At 34.3% G+C, this 14,037-nt stretch overlaps 1 protein-coding gene across 2 annotated transcripts in view; it reads right to left on the bottom strand.

The window, feature by feature from the left end:
• The window catches only part of zdhhc6 (zDHHC palmitoyltransferase 6), a 14,712-nt gene extending 675 nt beyond the window's left edge, over window positions 1-14,037 (bottom strand). The window contains exons 1-10 of one of the 2 annotated variants that reach the window (XM_087274674.1): window positions 13,985-14,037; window positions 10,848-11,369; window positions 10,216-10,307; window positions 8,799-8,958; window positions 6,371-6,532; window positions 6,214-6,267; window positions 2,590-2,757; window positions 2,469-2,510; window positions 2,242-2,387; window positions 65-111 (exon numbers count right to left, since the gene is read on the bottom strand). In XM_087274674.1, coding sequence (XP_087130800.1) covers window positions 65-111; window positions 2,242-2,387; window positions 2,469-2,510; window positions 2,590-2,757; window positions 6,214-6,267; window positions 6,371-6,532; window positions 8,799-8,958; window positions 10,216-10,307; window positions 10,848-11,114 — 1,138 coding nt within the window. In that variant the 5' untranslated portion in view covers window positions 11,115-11,369; window positions 13,985-14,037. 2 annotated transcript variants of the gene reach the window in all.

The following is a 14,037-nucleotide window of genomic DNA, read 5'->3' as shown; positions in this document are numbered from 1 at the left end:
TATAGACTCATGAAACGTTTAATTATTCAATTTCAACATTTAGAAGGTACTTTCTGAAATTTACCTTTAGCCTGCTCCTCATTCAAAACTTTGTCTCCGTACATCCACCACCTGTTAATTCATAAAAATCTTGTTTATGACCCCAAAATTAAGTAAAATTAAAATCTTTGATATATTCAATAGTGAAAACGATTCAGTTTTCAAATAAAATTATTATTCAGAGCATTGTTTTCAGAAAAAATGACAATTGGTGATTTTTTTTTTTTTTAAACAAATGTTATGTTGTGATTGAAAGTCAAAGTTATTCCAAAAAATATCAATTCCTTAGTACTTTTGAAATGTTTTAATTATTAACACTCGCCGGCCACTTTACTAGGTACACTTGTCCAACTGCTTGTTAATGCAAATTTCTTATCAGCCAATCACATCACAGCAACTCAATGCATTTAGGCATGTAGACATGGGCTGCGCCCGAAACCGCCTACTACTCAGTAGGTACTGCATTTGAATTTAAACGTACTACTCGGCCGTTAGAAAAGTACGTTCTATACAGTATGAATGTGAAAAGTATGAATGGAATTCGGACGTACTACATCCGCCATTTTGGCATGGTCACGTGACGTACCTGCATCATTTGCGTCGCTTTACTCCCATTCATGAATTCGCTCGCGGGGCATCATGGGATAGCGCAGCGTGCATGGAATGCGCACTCCAGAATCTCGCTGGAAGTAGTAAGTCATCCGGGTACTTCTCGCATACTGATTTTCGAATTCTATGAATTCAGAGATACTACTCGGCTCGCATTCTGATTTTAGCGTACTATATATTATGGAAGTATGCGATTTCAGATGCAGCCATGGTCTAGAACATTAACTGCAGTTTAAACCGTGCATCAGAGTGGGTTGTTTGCACCAGATGGGCTGGTCTGAGTATTTCAGAAACTGCTTATGTACTGGGATTTTCATGCACAACTATCTCTAGGATTTGAGAGAACGGTCAGAAAAAGAGAAAATATCAAGTGAGCAGCAGTTCTGTGGACGCAAATGATTGTTGATGCCAGAGGAGAATGGCCAGACTGTTTCAAGCTGATAGAAAAGCAACTGTAACTCCAATAACCACTCATTACAACTGAGGTATGCAGAAGAGCATCTCTGAACACGACACATTAAACCTTGAGGCAGATGGGCTACAGTATCAGAAGACCACACCGGGTGCAACTCCTGTCAGCTAAGAACAGGAAACTGACGCTACAATTCACACAGGCTCACCTAAATTGGACACTTGGAGATAAGAAAAGAGTTGCCTGGTCGGATGAGTCTCAATTTCGGCTGTGACATTCAGCTGGTAGGGTCAGAACTCTGCGTCAGCAACATGAAAGCATGGAGCGATCCTGCTATGTATCAACGGTTCAGGCTAGTGGTGGTGTAATGGTGTGGGGGATATTTTCTTGGCACACTTTGGGCCCATTAGTACCAATTGAGCATCATGTCAACACCACAGCCTACCTGAGTATTGTGGCTGACCATGTCCATCTCTTTATGACCACAGTGTACCCATTTTCTAAAGGCTGCCTCCAGCAGAATATAGTGCCATCTCATAAATCGCAATTCATCTAAGACTGGTTTCTTGAACATGACAATGAGTTCACTGTACTCAAATGGCTTCCACAGTTACCAGATCTCAATCCAATAGATCACCTTCGGTATGTGGTGGAACGGGAGATTTGCATCATGAATGAGCAGCCGACAAATCTGCAGCAACTGTGTGATGCTGTTATGTCAAAATGGACCAAAATCTTTGAGGAATATTTTCAGCATCTTGCTAAATCTATGCCACTAAGGATAAAGGCATTTCTGAAAACAAAAGGGGGTCCAACCAAGTACTAGTAAGGTGTACCTAATAAAGTGGCCAATTAATAATATTCATTATAATTATTACTATTATTATTATTACACATTTTATTTTTGGAAAAAATATCAGTTCACAAAATTAAATAAAACTGTATAATGTCCGACTCAAACATATAACTATAATTTTTAAACCCCGAAAATAAACTGAGTTAATATAATAATAATCATAATATTATAAATGTCTTTACTGTCATCTTTGACCAATATAATCCATTCTTACTGAATACATCTATTTATATATATTTTACTATAGACTTATACCAGATGAAAAGTCACCATATAAATTTCAACTGCTTCAACATTTGCAAAATAACTTAAAACATCAACCCACTTTGTTCCTCTAGTAGCAAAGATGGTCTCCCCCTTCGTCAGTTTGATCCTGGGCTCCTCCGTACAAGGTGTCCTAAAGAAAGTGTTAAGTCCTTTTCCCAATGGACAACAGGCTCCATTATATTCCTCCACCACTCTGTACTCCACCTGCACAGTGCGTTCAGCATTTAATCAGTCTTTATTAAACGACGCCCTCTAGTGATTAAAAGCGGTTACAGCAATACTCACACTCCTCTGACGCTTGTCATGTTTTTGCTTCAGCTGCTCTATCTAAATAAAGAAACAAAAAGATCATTAAAACCTGGATGTAAAATAAGTTTTATTATATATATAATGGTTGAGTACGTACAGTTAAAGTGTACTGGTCACACTTTTCATGCACAGGCCATTCAATTCCATCTCCCATTGGAGCACCAGACCAAGTGAACACCTGCTTAAAGTTTTCCCATCGGCTGCCCAGGTCATAAGGGAAGATGAAGTCTTCTCCTGTTTGGTAGTATTGTATTCTATCTTTGGCCTATGTATATAGAGATTAATATTTTAATGTGATATAAAAACAAAGGGAATACATTTTTGATATACACACATACTAAACAAATAAAATATACCTTTATCTGCTGTGTATAATACAATGTGTGTGTGTGTGTTTGTAGATTGCTTGTTACAAATGATTCATTTATGCCAATTGAAAAATGCTTCAATTGTGAATGATTCATCATTTTTTCTTCGGCTCAGTCCCTTACTTATCAGGGGTTGCCACAGTGGAATGAACCACCAACTTTTCTGGCATATGTTTTAGGCAGCGGATGCCCTTCCAGCCACAACCTAGTACTGGGAAACACACTCTTGCATTCACACCCACACTTATACACTACGGCCAATTTAGTTCATCCAATTCACCTATAGCGCATGTGTTTGAACTGTGGGGGAGACAGGAGGACTTGGAGAAAACCCACACGAACACGGGGAGAACATGCAAACTGAATAAAGTGGCTAAGTCAAAGGAAAATGAATGAATGAATATATATATTGGTCCATCGCACAGAAACACAGAATCTATTTTTCGAAGTTGTTTAATAAAACGTCTCTGACACAAAATGAACTGAAAGTTAGTAACTTAGTACGTTTTTTTTAAGAGAAGTTTTTATTCAGATAAAAATTCCTTTTTTTAAGAAGATTTGAGAATTGACAGAAAAAAAGTACACAGTAAAAAGCTTTGAGAATCAAATCCGCATATTATAATGATATTCTAAGATTGATGAAACATTGAAAACTGACATAATGCATGCTGAAATTAAGCTCCAGCATCATAGGAATAAATAACATTTTAAAACATATTGAAAAATATGACACATCAATTTTAAACTGATTAAAATTTAAACATATCTATTAATTAAAAATATGCACTTTTAATGAGTATAAATAACTCTTTTTCTTACTGACTCCAAACCTATAACCAGTAATATACTGTAGGCTAGGGGTCACCAATGTGGTAGCCCGCAAGGATCACATGAGTTGCCTGTGGGCCTGTTATAAAATAAGTTTACCATAGCACCACATACCAGTAAGCTGCATCTAATATTTTTTGTAGCTATTCTTTTTAAATCACACTTGCATTGGTGTAAAATTGAAAATGACATTAAGTTATATATTAAAAAAACGTTAAAAACTATTTCAGACAAATGAACTGTTGCATGTTGATATTTATCTGTTTCCAATTAATGTTGACAACTATTGTGAGAAATCATTAACATAATCAGTGTCTTCACATAGATGAATATCATTAATTATTAATAATAACATATAATTGAAAGTAAATTAAGGAAATTTGTTATTAGGAAGTGTGTATCAAACTGGTAGCCCTTCACATTAAACGATACCCAAGAAGTAGCTTTCAGTTACCAAAAGGTTGGTGACCCCTGCTGTAGGCTATAATATGTGTGCTGTAGACATGGGACGATGACCGTTTTTTAAAGTATATACCGTGATTTGGAAAAGTCAAGGTTTCAAAACCTCCACAATTTTCTGTTATACCGTTCCTATGGTATTTGTATTATTTTTTTTCCATTTTTTGTTTGTTTTTAGGACAACAGTATCTCCAGCAGAAAAGACATCCAAATAGGCCATTTTAAATTGTAAATAAATCTGTGTTTTAGATACTAACAAAGACAGCAGAAGTCAATGATTCATTTTAATTATTCAGCCTGACATGTTTACTGCTTCAACATTTTTAAAATGTTTCTCAAAATAAAATATATTGTGTTCAAAGTAAAAAAATAACTTTTGTTTTTTACCCAGACATTTAAAAAGAATATATATTTTAGAGCAGTAATCACAATACTGTGAAAACGTGATGTTTTTATTCAAGGTTATCATACCGTCAGAATCTTATCCTGGCCCATAGTGTGCCGGTACATTTTGTGTCTCCAAGAAAAACCTTCAATCATTATCAACTTCAATGAAACAGTTTTGAATAATAACACAAATTATATCACCTTATCTCTAAAAATAATGTTTGTAATTGTATTTAGGGACATTTTATCTCGAGAATATTAACTTATAGACTCCCACTACACCTATTTGTGACGGTCTCTAACCCATGAATCTTACATTCAGCTTCAGTTATCTTGAAATAATCAAGTCTAAATGCAATTTGTCAAGACGATTTCAATGTGGTCATGTCATTGGCCCAAACTTTTTCAGCTTGTTATCAAACTATTTCATAACCGTAACAAGAGGCAATTCAATCATGAGTTAATGTTAAAACAGCTATCATAACATTATATATATACATATATATATATATGTGTTTTTTTTTTGGATTCTCAGAAGCTACAGTAAATGTAATAAAAATATAATAATGTATACAAATACAGGAAATACGTTGGAACAACTGCTTTTGTTTACATCCCTCAAAATGCTAAACATGTCCGTGAAACATATATTTTCTGTATTATTTGTAATTTGAATAATAAAAAAATGTAATTTTCTATCTGTCTCTAATTTCTGGTCAAATCTGTTAAATAATCGGTAATAAAAATACATAATGAATTTGTAATGAACTGATGAAAAAAGCATGTGACTTGCTCCATGTCACTACCTCTGGTGGGAAAAGGTGTCATTATTTTTCTCTCATTCATTTGTACAAAATATTAAAGACACAGTGACAGTAGAATAATTATTTTGTCAGCTCTGTTATTTTGATATTTCAGTGAATTTCACTTTGACGTTTTGAGAACAGCAAAATGATGAAAATACCTAAAAATCTGTTTTAGACATGTCATGGTATCTGGTTTAAGGTTAGATTCTAGAGCTAAAGCATAAAAATGATGGAAAATGTCAACTCTGTTAGTGGTGTAAAAAGTTTAACAATCATTTAAACAACAATTAGTGACACAACTAAATGTTCCCTATCACATTTAATTCAATGTGGTCATTGTCTTATGAACATTTCCTGCTTGTTATCAAACTCCTTCATACCAGTAAACGAGAGGCAATTCAGTCATAACTTAATATTAAAACAGCTATCATAGCATGACATATCAATATATAGATCTTTTTGGATTCTCGGAAGCTATAGAAATTAAAAATGTAAAACAGGAGATATGTTGGGACCACTGTTTTTGTTTACATCCCTCAAAATGACCTACAGTGGATTCAGTTTACTGTCAATTATACTTTGGTTCATTACAGTTTATAGAAAACAAATGGAAAATGCTTGAAATGTATCTGCAATTCTGCAATGAGTTGTACTGTATATTGATTTCCAGCATTCTAGATTATTGGATCTGACGTACAGGTTAATTCAACAGATTTTCAGCACCTTTATGTGTGATTAAGTAAAGCTGGTGACACGAAGCGCTCATAGCTCAGAAGAATTCTTTAAAAGAGTGTTGGTGTTTATTGGATTGGGGAAGGAATATTGGATTAGATCACCTCATTTAGCAGATAAGCATATAGTAAACAAGCTTACTTTCTCCTCAATCCATGCTTCTATTGAGGTTCTGTTTCGAAGAATCACCTTCATCTACAAGAAAAAGGAAAACTGCTTATATGGGAAACATCCATACAAGCAAATTGTGTATTATATAGACCTTAGGTTGAAAGAAAACAAACATATAATGTTGTACCTGAATAAAAAACAGCATCCCCACAGCAATAGTAGTACCCAGTGCGAGTCCAAGTGCAAAAAGCGTGGCTGCAAATGCTGCAATGCTGAAAGGCATGATGGGATGGTGGATGTGCCGAGCCGCACTCATGTCAATCTTAACCGAGCTCCAACCAAATGAGATCTCGAAAGAAGAAAACAGGCCAGAACATCATTAAAACAACAACAACAACAACAACAACAACAACAACAAGAAAGCATAGTTGTAAAATCAGTCATAAAATGGATGAACATTCTTTATTTAGCATTGCTTTGCTGTTCCTAATGATGAAATTTTATATGGAAACAGTGGAAAAAGTAATCAATGAAGAATATTTGCAATGTAACAATAGGTCGCTAAATTATCATGAAAAATATTTATTTGTTCTGAATAAGAAATGCTTGTTTAGCTTTACTTAAATTCAACTCTGTACTTAATTAGCATATATCCGCTTGTTAAGTGATGACGTATGTAATACTGTTTCCGGGTCCAAGTCGCCATTCATTTGAGGGGAGAAATCATTCGTTTATGATCACGTTTTATTCCTATCACACATTAAAGTTCATTTTATATAAAATCATAGTGTACACAACAATCTCTGGGCTTGCTGCATAACAAATACCAAAAATGGAACAATTAAAAAAAATGAATCACTTTCTGACATCGGATATTAGGCATGGACATATATACTGCGATCGTGATTTTCAAAAGTATTAAATTGCTTTGTAAACGTTTATTATTACCATTTCATGAGTCTCCCCATTCAGTTGAATAGAGCGCTTGGACCCGGAAGCCGCTTCGCGTGATGTCACACTTAACAAGCGGATACAGTTGAAGTCTCAATTATTAGCCCTCCTGTTCAATAATCAATTTTTACTTGCTAAACCTTTTCTTGTTCTGTTCTGAATAAAGGTCACATTTAAAGGATTTCTAGCCAAACTTTTCTCCCAACACAATATAAAACTAGTTGTTTATAACAAATGCTAGCACTGTGGCAAAAAAATCGTTTGAGAAATTGATTTTGAGATTGTTGAAATGCATCGCTATTATCTTTTGAAACGATTCTTAGCTTAGATTTTAACAGCAGGTGGCGCTGTATACTTTAGAAAACAGCCATACTCTGCTTGCATCCAAATCCTTACGAATACCTCTCAAACCTAAAATAATCATTAATAGAGTATATACAGTTGAAGTCAGATTTATTAGCCCCCCTGAATCATTAGCGCCCCTGTTTATTTTTTTCCTCAATTTCAGATTTTTTTCAACACATTTCTAAACATAATAGTTGTAATAACTCATTACTAATAATTGATTTATTTTATCTTTGCCATGATGACAGTAAATAATATCTGACTAGATATTTTTCAAGACACTTCTATACAGCTTAAAGTGACATTTAAAGGCTTAACTAGGTTAATTAGGTTAACTAGACAGGATAGGGTAATAATGCAAGTAATACGAATAATGCATATATATATATGTGTGTGTGTGTGTGTGTGTGTGTGTATATATATATATATATATATATATATATATATATATATATATATATATATATATAAAAACTTTATTTATATAGCACTATTAAACTAACGTTGACCAATGTGCTGCACAATACAAATCACAAAGTGAAAGATATAAAATTATAGCTAAAACAAACAATTCTCACTGAATAATTATTATAGTTAAAACAAACAATTCGAACTAATAAAATAGCAAATCAAAAAGATAAGTTTTTAACCTAGATTTAAAAACAGACAGCGATGATATAGACCTAATACAGAGGGGCATTCCATAAGGTAGGACCAGCTACTGCGAAGGCACAGTCACCCCTGCATTTTAGCCTCGACTTTAGGATGCATAACAGTCTCTGGTTAGATGACTGAAGAGACGGACCAGGCTGATGTTCAGTCAACAGGTCTGACAAGTAACAAGGAGCCAAGCCACTTAGTGATTTAAAAAAACAAGAGAAGAATTTTAAGAGTGACTCGATAGTGCACAGGCAACCCGGTTATACCCATTAAAGCCTTGCAGTAGCATTTTGAACTAACTATAAGCGGGATAGAGTTTTCTCACTGAAATATAGTGAATTACAGAAGTCCAATCAAGACGTAATTAAAGCATGATAAATATTTATATATAATTATATATATTTAATTATGATTTTATTTTTGTACTAGAATTTGAGTTATTTTTAATGTCTGGTACAAGTTTGCTCTGCTGCTTTTTTCTAAAGACAGTGGAAACACCAGTATAGATGAGGATTGTTTTCATTTATAAATGTAGTTTACAGTATAAAGTGCTGTATTAAAACGAAAACCCACTAATGAAAATGTAATGAAAAATTTACAAGTGCATTGTTTATTGCTTATGACTGCTTTGAAATCAATTTCAAAATGAAAACACTTACCCGGTCATAAAGTTGAGTGTACATGGTCATGATAAATATCAGTGCAGCGTGAATGCAGCCCAGTGGAGCAAGCAGGAGGAAGCTGGTGAAGTATGCATGATTCAAGTGACCACAACAATTGTTGATCCAGGGACAATGATGATCCATCTTCATCACACACCTGAGCAAAACCATATTAATGATAATGGTACAATTAGGACATAAAACACAGTGATTTAAGTTGTTCTTCTGTTCAAAACATACAGCAGATCAGTCTGAGATTAATTTTGGAATGAAACACCCCAAACAAATATTCTTTTCTGGCTGTGCTTGAAATGGAACAATGAAATTTAGTAAAATGGAAAAAATACTGTCTACTAGTCCTGTTGGTTAAACAATGTGAATCAATGTCACATTTGTCATCATGCGCACATGTCAATATCTATGAAAATGGCACGTTTGCCTTAATAACAGTTTTCAAAAATTGTATCTTATAAATAATAATTTAAAAGAAAAAAAAAGGAATATTTTTTCTTGTATAACTGGATTCACAGGGTCATCATGCTTTTGATGCCCAAGATGTGCTTTAGGCTACATATGTGGCAAATTTGATAATCTTAGTTTAGATTTACTTAAAAAATATTGAACTAGATCAGGGGTTTCAAAACTTTTTATCCACAAAATAACAATGCCAGTGACTTGCGGCCATTAAATTCCCTGGAGGTGGTTATAAATATACAAATGTTGCATGCACAACAAAAGGCCTATATAAACATGAGCATATTGACAAAAAAGTGCAACATTGTAATATATATAATCAATTATTAATTTATTAAATTTAATTTTAACCTCACCTAATGAGACTGGTGGGCACAATGTTTTCAGCACAAGCCTATTCTTAGTTTAATTTTGGAGACTGTCACTCAGAGATCACCCTCAATGTTCAGTTGTGGCTTGTATTTATTTTTGATGTATTTGATTACCATAAAGGTTTCAGAAAGTTTTACCTGGTGCTTTAAAATCTGCTACTATAAAATCTGCTGCAGCTGATGCTTTTGCTGTGTTGTTAATCTAACGTTTACACACCAATCCTTAAACTTAAAACTTAAAACTTAAAAGTTTTAAAAACTTTAAAAACTTAAAACCTAAAACTTAAAGGCTTCATTTGCATGTTGTTGCTTTTTAATGTAACTATTAACTACTATTTTTATCTTCTGTGAATTATGGATTAAATATGGATAAAATTATTTGACTTTTGGAAATCACCAAGCGACTCCCACTTTTGGAATCACTGACTTAGATGAAACCACTGGTTGCTATGTTGGGTTGGTTTAGAATGCACTTTTTGCCTTATAAATGACTAGTTGTTCCCTGTTAAACTAGGATAAAACAGATATAAACATATGTAAATATATGTTTATTTTTTGGAAAAATCTACCTGTTACACTTGCGACAGTGATGTGACCTTGGTGCTTTATAGCCTTGGCACAATCTACAGAACTGTAAGTACATTATATCTTGTTGTTTCTCCTGTTAGAAAACACAAACAACAACACAAGTCTTATTAGACATGCAGATTGCAAACACGTTCAGTAAAACAGTCCACGTCATACAACAGGCAGTTAGGCACATGCTTTAAAAGCTTTGAATGCACTACTGTTAAACAGATTGGGGTCAGTATAGATTTGTATAAAGGAATTAAGCAAGGATGCACTCAATTGATCAAGACATTTTAAATGCTACAAAATGTTTCAGATTTTAATAAATGGATTTTATATTATTCCTAGAATCTTGAACAAACTGAATTCTGTTTACCACCAAAATATCAAACAGCACAATCATGAGAAATTAGCATAATAGTATGATTCTTCAAAATCATATGACACTAAAGAAGTGAACTGATGCTAAAAAAATCTGTTTTGCTGTTATAGGAAAAAACATAAATAACAACAAAAAAGCACAATATAGTAATTTTTCTGTAATCTAATTCAATAAATGCAGCATCTGGAAACAAAAGTGACTTTAAAAAAATCTTTTTCAAATGTTAACGTCCTCAAAAAAACTACTTACCGGTTTCCACTCTAGGGGAATGTAACCAGGGCCCACAAACATGGCATTAAAGTAGTTGTAAAGAATGAGGACGGTCCAGTTAATGAGCATGATGAAGTTGATGCTTCCTCCAGTGGTGTCCAGCGGCCAGTACCAGATAATGGAGTCCAGAATGGCCATGGAGGAACAAACGCCAATGACCGTCAGAGCGATGATCGGACCCCAGTGAAAAAGCCTCTTGACCTCATGGAGGTTCTCAAACACGATTATAGCAGACAGTATATTCATTGTTACGATGTATGTCAGTGTCTTTAAGGTCCTCAGTGTTACAGCTATGAAGTAGTCAGGCCTGCTGTCTCCGTTTATTGCAGTGACTTAAAGAGGTCAAAGGGCATCTTTTCTGTCTTCTCCGAAACAACCAGCGATCGGCTATGTCACCAGTCACAGGGGCCAGCCACTTCCTAGAGCTGCAGACTCTGTGTGGCATCCTTTCCTACTAATCCTCTGATCACACTATCCTCGAGCTAAAGCCAGACCATCCATCTGAGGACAAGATTTAAGAGTTTATAATAATAATGCTGAAGACTATATAATAAAAAAGATGAAGATTGAAACTTTGATCAATAACCTCAATTTTATTGTATGCCATTTTACTATAGTTAACCTTTGTTGAACTTCCAGTTAATTTCTATATAACATGAAAAATTAGTTTGGGATTGAATTTCCTACTGTCTATCATTCTTCCATTCATCTACCTAACATGCTTAATAAAGTTTTTAATTTTGTGATTCAGATGAAACCTTTCTTAGCCTTTGTTATTTGTTGTCAGTTAATATTTATTATTGTTATGCCAGCATTATTATAACATACCTTCACTTAATCAATTCTTTGATTAAACTTAATGGGAAATCCAAATGTAATTTCCATGATCTTTCTTTTAAAAGTCCTTACTTATCAAACATCAAAACAATAAAAGTGTAATATAAATACACTTTAGCTGTCCGTAACAGTGTTTTGCTTTATTTTTTTCTGAGCTAACAATAATCTGTCTACATTAACCACAATTTACATAAGACACTCCAAATAAGTCAAATAAATATACTGACACATTTACCACTAAATCCACCATACTAATAAAAAACACAATTTAGAATGTTCATGATTATTTTCTCAGTGTTTAATTTCAACGTGCAATTCATATTTTGATTATTTAATACATTTTGTAGCAAGTGTTTTGATTTGTTTTATTATGACTTGTTTAAATATCTAATTTAATTCAGAGTTTTATTTTCACTTATTTTGTTATAAAATATGTATAAAAGGCATCGATAACTTCAAAAGCATTCATTTATTCATTCATTCATTTTCTTTTCGACTTAGTCCCCTTATTAATCTGGGGTCGCTATAGCAGAATGAATCGCTAATTTATCCAGCATATGTTTCACGCAGCAGGTGCCCTTCCAGCCGCAACCCATCACTGGGAAACATCCATACACACTCATTCACGGACAATTTAGCTTACACAATTCACCTGTACCGCATGTGTTTGGACTGTGGGGGAAACCGGAGCACCCGGAGGAAACCCACGCAAACATGTTGAGAACATGCAAACTCCACACAGAAATGCCAACTGACCCAGCTGATGCTCGAACCACTGATCTTCTTGCTGTGAGGTGACAGTGCTAACCACTGAGCCACCGTGATGCCCCCACTCCAAAAGCAAGTTTTTAAATCTATCACAGTGTGTAACGTTTGAGCACACAGGCTCTTTTGATGAATGAAAGAATTACTTAAGTATGTTAATTCATTTATTCATTCATTAATTCATTCATTCATTTTCTTTTTAGCTTAGGCCCATTATTATTCTGGGGTCACCACAGCGTAATGAACCACCAACTTATCCAGCATATGTTTTACGCAGTAGATACCCTTTCAGCCGCAACCTATCACTGGGAATACTCTCATTCACAGACATACACTATGGCCAATTTAGCTTATTCATTTCACCTGTACCAAATGTCTTTGGACTTGTGGGGGAAACTGGAGCACCCAGAGAGGAAACCCAGGCCAACACGTGGAGAACATGCAAACTCCACACAGAAATGCCAACTGACCTAGCTGAGGCTCAAACCAGTGACCTTCTTGCTGTGAAGCGATCGTATTTTAATAAATTTTAACATAAATTACATTAAATTGAGGTGAATGACAACAGAACATTATTTAATTTCATGAACGTTATCTAAAACCCGAAAGTAGACACTTGCATTTAGTGTTTTCTAATATGTATATAAATTAAAATATTTTTTGTTTATTTCATTTTTAATGCCGACACCAAAACTAGACATGTCAGACACATCAATTTATGATTTACTTCACTATCTATATGCCTTCTAGAACTAATTTGTTTAGCATTGACTGCCATTATGACAAAACTGAATCTATTGTAAACGAAAACTACAATTATAAAGTGATGAATACAATGGGTAATGTTACCTGTCAAATATTGTGCTTCAGTGGCAGCACACCTTGTTCCCAAGCCACACCCACATTTTGTTTCTATGCTCCTGTGTTGCATAATTTAGTTTATATTTTACTACTTCAACTATTTTTGGTGCAACACGCAAGGTTAAAGGTTAAAGGCAAAAGCGCACGATGTTTAAACGCCATAAAAATAACAGTCTGCTGTAAGTCTGCATGAAGTAAATCAGTCCAGCTCAAATACTAAACAAACTTAAATCCAACCAAAAGGCGGTATAATTCAATTTTATAAGGTAAAATATTGAAGTCTTAACTGTAGAAATGACCTTATCTATAACTAGCAATCTATATGATAGCAGACCTTAACCAATGACACATGCTTCAAGGCAAAAAAAACAAGGTTACTAACACATGTAAGACGTCATTTATCTTTCATTATGACACATGTATCGTTTATTGTACTCTATACTGAAATGAAAAATTAATCGTTGACACATACTGTACCTCGACTACTGTTTCCTCGTGCGGTCAGAGTCCAAGAAAAATGACAGCGCCGCTTAATATGACCCAGTGAACGCGCTATTTAGCCAATCGTAATACTGTCAAAGCTTAAATCCGTTTTCAAAAATAACTACACGCAATTCAACGAGGAAGACCAAACAATTAATCGCACGACTCACCCCACAGCGGAACCATTGACAGGAAGAAATCGTGAACAAATTCCCGTGACACC

This window comes from Danio rerio, chromosome 12 (assembly GCF_052040795.2).
Source record: "Danio rerio strain M-AB ecotype USA chromosome 12, GRCz13ab, whole genome shotgun sequence".
Lineage (NCBI taxonomy): Eukaryota > Metazoa > Chordata > Actinopteri > Cypriniformes > Danionidae > Danio > Danio rerio.
The sequence above is the reverse complement of the archived record's forward strand: the minus strand, read 5'-3'. Positions and strand labels throughout refer to the sequence as shown.